At 41.3% G+C, this 9,052-nt stretch overlaps 1 protein-coding gene across 4 annotated transcripts in view; it reads left to right on the top strand.

Moving 5' to 3' along the window:
• PDE1C (phosphodiesterase 1C) overlaps positions 1 to 6,088 on the top strand; it is a 517,220-nt gene extending 511,132 nt beyond the window's left edge. For 2 of the 4 annotated variants that reach the window (XM_043872059.1, XM_043872060.1), the window contains one exon: positions 3,423 to 6,088. In XM_043872059.1, coding sequence (XP_043727994.1) covers positions 3,423 to 3,592 — 170 coding nt within the window. In that variant the 3' untranslated portion in view covers positions 3,593 to 6,088. The remainder of the gene's footprint in view (positions 1 to 3,422) is intronic. The other 2 variants (XM_043872065.1, XM_043872064.1) reach the window with 1 other exon arrangement.
• Positions 6,089 to 9,052: the final 2,964 nt, after the last annotated feature.

The following is a 9,052-nucleotide window of genomic DNA, read 5'->3' on the forward strand; positions in this document are numbered from 1 at the left end:
GGCATACTGAATTAATAAAATACATGACATGATATGATAGTAACAAGAATGATGAATTAACAACCCAGTCTTTGTGAAAGTGTGATATGCTCCTGATCTAAAGGGGGCTCCTTAGCTTAAAGAAATTGAGAAAACCACATGCCACTGGGTATTCTTAGGGATTCACAACCCACGTCACCTTCATTTACGTCTCGGAGAAATCCTGCCATGAACATACTAGTTTAACCCAGTTACATCTGACTGAGGAACCCCTTGCTCCCCCAGCAACGCTGACCACATTTACAGCTTGATTGAAGGGTACTTGGAGAATCAGTAAATACACAATCAAACAAGCAACTCAAAAAACTTCATTCATATTTCAACATCTGAATCCAACCAACAGCTATATTAATTCAATATATGAATAAATCTCTATCTATTTTCTGAAGAATTCTCTACATTAGTTTCCTACAGGGAAAAAAAGGTAGCTACTGAGCAAAGTGGTCTTAGAGACAGACAGAATAAAAGGTTGATGCTGGCAGGGGAAAGGGTGAAAGTCATAGGCTCTTTGGGAAGAATGAATGAGAATGAAAACACCTTTGCGTTTATGAAAAAATAAGATTTAAACAAATGGGGACTAAAACTCCTAAAAGAGCATCACTTCTATGAAACATTGTGTATAATTGTCAAATAAAGGATGATGTGTCAGTTTTTGTCTGGAACTATTCTTTTCCTAAGCACACTTGAAAGTATTCAGTAATATAGAGAATGACTTTCCCAAGTTCACTGCAGATATGTGCCTTTGTCAAATCTGCATTAGCTAATGAGGTAATTTTCTCCAAGTAAATTGCTCTAGGAGACAACAGCAGACTTTGTGTCCCCAAGAGGGAAAAGGTCCAACTTGCTGATAATCAAGCATATGAAGGGAAAGGGGTTCTGTTCCCAATTTGGTTCTTCTCTGCCTGAGCGGGGAGGGTTTTGCGGTGGGGGAGTGGAGGAAGATTGTAAGACTACTGCTTGGGCTCAACTGTGGGAGGCATCCAGTTATTGAAAGGGAAAGGACCGACCCCCCTTCTAGAAATAGCTCAGGAATAGCCAAAAGACGAAGAGTCCTTAAGTGGCCACAGCATCACCCCAAAAGAAAGCTCCTCATTAAAATCAAAATGGTGCCCTCATCCCAGGTGCTGCTGTCTTGCCCAGTCATCAAATCACATTCCCCTGTAGAGGGGGGAGGCAATCAGTGCGTACAAACAGCACTTGTGAATCCTTCTTTTTTCCCACATTTTGAGTGAGGGTGACAGCAGACATAAGTACTCCCACAGTCTCTGTGGGGAGCCGATCTCTATCAGCGGGTTCGGCTATTTGCAGCAGCTCCAGTGGCAAGGAGAAATTCTGTTCTGACAATCAGAATTCTAGCAAACGGTAAATGTTTCTTCATGCTGAGAAGTGGGAAATTCAATAATACTTTGGCTGGGTTCATGCTGAGTAGTGAAAATAGAATGAATATGGAGAGGGATTGTGCCTTGAAGAGCAGTAAATCAGCTAGCCCAGACGTGTGGGACAATCAGCTTTTAATTCGAAGCCCTCACCTGTTTCTCTTCCATTCTCCACAGTAACAGGACTCTTTTTATATGTGTTCATAGAGTATTTTATGCTGTGATCTCTTGTTTACCCCAAGAAACAGAATGAAACTTTCAGAGATATTTTTAAAATCATCTATTCTGTATATACATTGTTATGTCACTACGGGACCGTTTGCCGAAGATCTTAACTATGTGTTAGTCTAAATTCTAAAAGCAAAGTTGGTGTGGGTAGTATGCAGCTTGTAGTAATATCATCACTTATTATGACTGAACACTTTCTTCTGTAAACACTCACAGGTTTCAGAGGGGGTCATTGAAATGAAAGCCCCACGAGGGCAGAGGTTTCTGCCTCTTTTGTTCAGGACACACAGAAAGTTCTTTAAGAAGTTGATGAATGAATATTAATCTCTAGGCTATGAAAAGTATACTCAGCGATGAGTGCTCTGAAAGGTCTAGGACTAAAGCTCAGAGTAAACTCAGTTTTCCTGACTTTCTGTTATGTATGATTTTATTCAACAGCTCTGATACTTGATTCTATTGAAGAGATTTTTAATAGTATGTTTTCTTTTAAAAGTAGTACTGTAACAGAATAAAAGTAGTATGTTTCTTTAAAAAAAATTTTAGTAATGTGATCACTGAAACTTCATCATCGTAGAAAAAATAGAAAATGTATACAACCAAAAAGAAATAAAATTGCCATGTTTATACTACTCAGAGATAATCACTGCTATGGTTTAAATGTACATTCTCCTAGATTTTCCTATGCACACATTTGTATGTTTTTATAATGTAAGATTAGATGTATATATGCTTTTATTCATTCAACAGTACCACATCCTAATAGATATGTAGTGTATATACATCATTGTTATTTTAATTTGCAATTACTGAATGACAAAAATTGTTGAGCATCTTTGCCCATGCTTTTTGGCTGTATGTGTATCTTCTTTGGCAAGGAGTCTGTTCAGATTTTTGCTTAATATTACTTACAGTTAAAAATATGTATTATTTTTGGCTGTGCCAGTTTTCGTCACTCTGTGGGCTTTTCTCTAGCTGTGGGAAGCAGGGGCTGCTCTCTTGTTGTGGTGTGTGAGCTTCGCCTTGCGGTGGCTTCTTTTGTTGTGGAGCATGGACTCTAGGTCGCTTGGACTTCAGTAGTTGCGGCATATGGGCTCAGTAGTTGCGGCTCCCAGGTTCTAGAGCACAGGCTCGATAGTTGTGGAGTACGGGCTTCGTTGCTCTGCGACATGTGGCATCTTCCTGGACCAGTGATCGAACCTGTGTCTCCTGCATGAGCAGGCGTATTCTTTACCACTGAGCCACCAGGGAAGCCCTTATTTTTAAACTGGGGTTTTTGTTTCCTTTTGTTGAGTTTAAGAAGTTCTTTCTTATATTTTGGTTACAAGACCTTTATACATGGACTTTGTGAATATTTTCTCAGTGGTGATGTGCTTCTCCAGGATCGCATGCTGCTTTGCAACACAGAAGCTTACGTACAGTGCTAAGCGCTGGTTAACCACACGGCTGCGCTTGCCTGTTTACTCCTTCCCTACGTGACACCACTGCTCGCTCTCACTTCCTTAAATTCATCCATTCATTGTCACCGAATCTTTGTATTCTAGGGTCATCACTGTCTCTCTCTAGGCATTTGTCTTTATTTATTTCAATTGAATGGCCACGGTAAGAATGTGCTTATTCATCTATTTGCAATAAGGTTTCTAGTGAGAGTTCAACCCTGTTTGTTTCCTGCTTTTAAAGAAAACAAATGTGTTTAGGGGCCAGGAGGTTGCCCACAGGATTTAGGCACGCTGTGTCATTGGTGAGGCTAACCGTTGTCTGTCTTCCTTTGCATGGCTCCAGTCATCAAGCCTCCTCTGCGTCACTTTAAACGCCCTGCTTATGCATCTAGCTCCTATGTGCCTTCAGTCCCAAAGAAAACTGATGAGCATCCTGCAAGGTACAAGATGCTGGATCAGAGGATCAAAATGAAAAAGATTCAGAACATCTCACATAACTGGAACAGAAAATAGGTCAAGGGGAAGAGGGAGTGAAGGAGAGGCCTGCTCAGCTGCCTCTGCACACTCACCAGCCACAGCCGGTTATGTCTCCAGGAACTCTGGAGGCCTTTGAGGCTGGCACTATCGTTGTTGACTCCACCAAGGCATGGTGAAGACTGTATGTGAGTTTCCCCTTTGCTATTCTATTATAGATCCATCAATCATAGGCTTTGGGCAGCCTCTAGCGGCAAACAAGTAAGAGTTGTCTCCTGTGGCTTTTATCGGTATAGATCTTTCAAAAGTCTAAATTGGACCAAAGTTAAAATGATGCAACCTGTTCAGAAAAAATGAAATTCCTCCCACTGACACTTTTTTCATCCCTGGAAATTAACTTGCCTCAATGAAAATATCGGTTTAATATTAATCACTGTCTTTAAGAAATGCACTGTTTAAAACATCATTTCTGATTTTCAATACAAATATTTAAAATTCATCAAAAAACAGAATTTTCAAAGTAAATGCATTCCAAACAAAAGTTGTACTTTTAAATGATGCAATCTTAAAGGGCAAAGAGGACTGATGAGTTGTGTTCATAGGTACTTCTGAACTTCGGCTTCACAAAGCAGGTCCAAGTAAAAAATAAAGACCCTTGTCTTCATTCTTTCTTTTTTTGCTGCACAGGTTGTAGGGTCTTAGTTCCCTGATTGAGGATTGAACCCAGATCCTTGGTAGTAGAAGTGTGGAGTCCCAACCACTGGCCTGCCAGGGAATTCTCAAGTATTTATTTTGTTTCTCGTTGTAAGCCTTATGCCTGATTGCCTCACTGTCGGGCCTAGAGAGTTGGGAGGAGATGCATTTTGGCTCTGCTTTCCTCCAGTCCTTCATCTTCACTCACAGTAGACAATGCCAGGAGTCAATGGGATGCCCACGCCTCAGAGTCTCCTGCTTTAACATTCACCCAGGAGATGTCCGTTTAGTCTCATGGGCCTCCTTCAGGAGAATATAAAATGCTGAACCCAATTTGAATTTCTTATTTGCTGATTTTTCTCCATAAGGTTAGATGTATCTTTAAGTAAAATTTCTGGTCATCTTCCCAATAGACCACATATCTAAGTCTCTTTGGGAGCCCAATTGATCTCACAGCTGTGGGCAGCATAGAAGTCTGTAACTTACCTTTCTTCATGGTGGCATTTTTTAGCCCTTCCGTAAGTTTCCCTGGAGTTCTTACTTTGGGACTAAATTCACAAAAATGGTAAGGAGAGTTTCAAGGTCAGAAATAGCTTTTGATCCCTTCGGAAATAGTCTGGTGCAGTGGAAAACTTCAGGTTTGTTGTTGGGCAGGTCTGATCTCCAAGCCTGTCCTGAATATAGCTAGTTGCAGGTCCTCAGTCTATATGGCATAACCTTGAAAAGCCTCTGTTTGCTTACTTAGAAAGTGGGCTTCACAACTCCCACTCTTTCCTTTTGTGATGAAGATTAGGGATTACTGGGTTCCGATTGCTATTGCTGAGCCTGGAGAGCCATCAGTGCACAGCAGAGGTTGCCTTGAGCATCCCACAGCCAGAAAAACTCTCTGGGATGTCTGTCAAAGGGAGGTGTGTGCCCTGAGCCACAGCCTTTGGGATCTGATTGTAAACGGCTTGTCGTCTTCTCCTCTCTTTCTCCACGTTTACTTCCGACAAACCACAGCTTTGCAAGTTGAGTTAGCACCAGAGTTTAGTGCCCATCATGCTATTGAGCAGTTTATTTACAATGTGCTTTATGATGGTATTTTGGGGAAATTTAATTAGTATACAGAAGAAAATCACTGTAACTTCCTTAAGGAAGCAATTGTAATTCTTAGCTCCCTGCTTGGTGCCTGAGCAAAAGGATACTTCCTTAGGCTGGTAGAGTCTCATCCACCTGAATTAGGTTAACTCGATAGGTAATTCCTACCTGTATTGTTGTTTAGTCGCTAAGTAATGTCTGACACTTTTGTGACCCCATGGACTGTAGCCTATCAGGCTCCTCTGTCTGTGGGATTTTCCAGGCAAGAATACTGGAGTGGGTTGCCATTTCCTTGTCCAGGGGATCTTCCCAACCCAGGGATGGAACCAGCATCTCCTGCATTGGGAGGCAGATTCTTTACCGCTGAGCCACCTGGGAAGCCCACTTGTTTGTATACAGATATGTTCGTGTTTGCTGCCCACAGCCATTCGGACACACAGTGAAACTGAGCATGAGGTAGTGGCCTCCAGTGGATCAACCCACAAATGATGGTCCTCACCTGTCTGTCAATACAGTCTGTCAACTTCAGTGGTAGTGCTGAAACCGTGGCTGTGCTTTCTTGTCTGTGCTTCTTGGCATTGGAAGTCATGATCCTGGGGAAGAAAGCTGGCTCCTTCTGTATTCTTTAATCCCAAGCTGTCACTTTTCAGCCTTTGTTTATCTTTTATTTGAGCAAATGTACAGATATTGAAATTCTGCATTGCTTATGAAATGCCTACCATATTTTTTGCATGATGGATTGTATAGATGTGCCAGATTATATTCTTTTAGTAAATAAAGAGATACTTTTAAAGAACTTTCCTGTGAGTCATCTTTTTCTTCTGCAGATTTTGGGATTCATTTGAAAAGAGCTAGATTTCCCTTATGCTTGGCACTATTCAGTCCTGAATATCTTGTCAAAATGAATAGTCTAACTTACCCTTTCATTTTGCTTCCTGATGGTATAGGTGATAGTTGGAAAAAAAAAAAACAAACCCCTCCTTCTCCCTACACTGGAAAGCCAATAAATCACTGAGAATATGAGTAATAATAGCAGCTAGTCCATAGGTAACCATCTGTGTTATCTAGCAACTCAATTTATATCATCAGACTAAACTCTATGGCTTGTCATTAAGAACTGAGACTTTGGGGTTAAAAAATTTCTTCTGGGGTTAAAAAAAAATGTCATTAAGAACTGAGACTTTGGGGTAATTAAATCTCGGTCCTGTCTTTTGTTTGCTCTGTAATCTCTACCATGTTTTATATTCTTGCTGAACTTAAGTTTCCTTAGCTATAAAACGAGAATGATAGTATCTGCCTCAGCATAACATAAGGCTGAGCGTATAGTAAGGACTCAATAAATATCAGCTGTTATTTCTAAGAGAAAGAATGGAATGCAGTAAAAGAAGTAAGGTTTTTGAGTTTAAGATTAATGTCCCTTTCAGTTCTATGACCAAATAGGTTGTTCACATTCTTCCATTTCAGTGAAGTTAATCATTTAACTATGTGTTACCCACCAAGTTATTCCCATAGGCATCAGCTTCTGCCTCACACTGCACTTGATTCTCTGGCACATGTTTCCACATCCAGTTGGAAACCCGACGTCCCCGCCCTCAGGACTGTCCTCCTCTGTGGGTTCCTGCACCTTGGAGTTGAGGGCCTCCATCTTTTATGTATTATGGTCACGTCTACTCCCGTGTCCCACCTCCTCTGAAGCCCTGACCAATATCTCCCTGCATTTTACTTCCTGCTCTCACTGCTCTTCATTCCTTCCTACTCACCCCACTTCACTTCCACCGTTCAGTGCCTTTATTCTTCCCAAGTTCTACCCACGAAAGTCTACTGTATAGAGCAGACTTTACTGGGAGGTTGAAGATCATGACACAGAAGAAGCAACTAATTAAAAATGTAACACCAACACCAACATCAGCGGGTCTCCCTTTGTGGAGGGTTTCTCACTGGCCATGTGTTCCTTAGACAGGGACTTACCCCTGTCTTCCCAGTTTTCTCCTTCTACTCAGACCTTGTGTGCTAAGTCACTTTAGTCGTGTCCGACTCTTTGTGATCCCATGGACTGTAGCCCACCAGGCTCCTCTGTCCATGGAATTCTCCAAGCAAGAATACTAGAATGGGTTGCCTTTTCCTACTCCAGGGGATCTTCCAGTGGACCCAGGGATCGAACCCTGTCTCTTCTACATTGGCAGATGGGTTCTTTACCACTAGCACCACCTGGAAAGCCACCAAGACTGTAATCCCCTCTTGAACTTCAAATTCCTGTGAATTTGAAGAGCTATCCCTCTTATTTCCTACACCACATAAGTTCTAGACATTTTTAAAGCTTATGAACCCACTCTGCCAAACAAAGGACATGTGCTCCTGAAAACACAAATTAACTGACCAAAGCTTTGAAATGACATTCTTTTCTCTTTAATAAAACCAAATTCTATCCTCCAATTAAAAATAAATTTAAGAAAAGAAAGAAATACTATGTAAAAGAGAAAATAAAATCCTAGGAAAGAATTAGGATCGGTTCATTTCAGACCCAAGTCCTTTCCTTTAGACCAATTACTGTGGCTATAGGTGTGAGATCTCATACACACCCCCATTTAAATTTTGAAATATGTTCAGATTAAATACAAATAAACAACAACAACAACAACAATCCAATTCTTAGGCAGGACCAGTCCGTTTAAGAAAAGAACAATAAATATGTGTCTCAATTTTCTAAGCCCTGCCCCCCGGGGCCCCAGGAGTTCTGTCCCCCCACCCCCGCCCCCCGCAATCTGGCTATAATACCAACCTCATATGGCTAGGGGAGTAACTGCCACTTATGTGCTCAGAGAATACTAATTCTCTTTTCTTCCTACCTTCCAGTACCTCTTCCTACCACAAGCTGGTTAAACCTTGCCCCTGCACATCCACGGAGCTTTTGAAATAGGGCCAGCATCTAGCATTCTCATTGTTACAATTATTAACCCCCTAGTCCCCCAATCCCCCAAGCCCCCATAGGACAGAGGAAAAGGGTGGAGATGGTTGATGACCACCACTTCATAAGTCTAGGATTTCTCTCCAAATTCATTCCTAAAACAGATGGAAGTTCACTTATTTGTTGGCAAGATTTGAATTTGTTTTCCCACTGGCAGCCAACTTCATTTGGTCAATTATATTCTCTGTATCCACTTCCAATTAAAAAAAAATCCTATTGGGCCAACATCTTGATTTATTGAGAATCTGTTAAATTAGGTTAAAAGCAAAAATGCCTTTGGGATGGGAGTTGGGGATGAATGACTTGGTTCCAGGCTTGGTCTCAGGCATAGCCCCAGGGTGCCCTCAGCAAAGCCAGGTGAGGCAAGAGAAGAACCTGCAGTATCATAGATACTGCAAAGTATGCCTTTGCTGATGGTAAGATCTGTTTTAAGACTAATTTAGGAGATTTGTGAGCAATCATTATACTTTTGTTTTATTCAAAAAACATGAAACACTGCTTTTTGGAAGTAACAAGTGACAACAACTGTGGCATACTATATTCACTTGTGTAATTTCAGTATTCAACTTGGACTCTCTGTGGATGTTCCATGGAGTGCTTTGTTTTGAACACCTGGGTGAGAGGGTCAGCAGACCTGTGCTTATAGAAGCACCTTGCCTGGCAAGCAGCCATCAGGGAAACAATCCATCTATGATTGTTGCTCTTTTAGCAGCATCTCTTATGGTTCACCTGGTAGAAGAGGATTCTAAACCTTAAGACAC

The sequence above is a fragment of the Cervus elaphus genome, chromosome 18 (genome assembly GCF_910594005.1).
Source record: "Cervus elaphus chromosome 18, mCerEla1.1, whole genome shotgun sequence".
NCBI classification, from domain to species: Eukaryota; Metazoa; Chordata; class Mammalia; order Artiodactyla; family Cervidae; genus Cervus; species Cervus elaphus.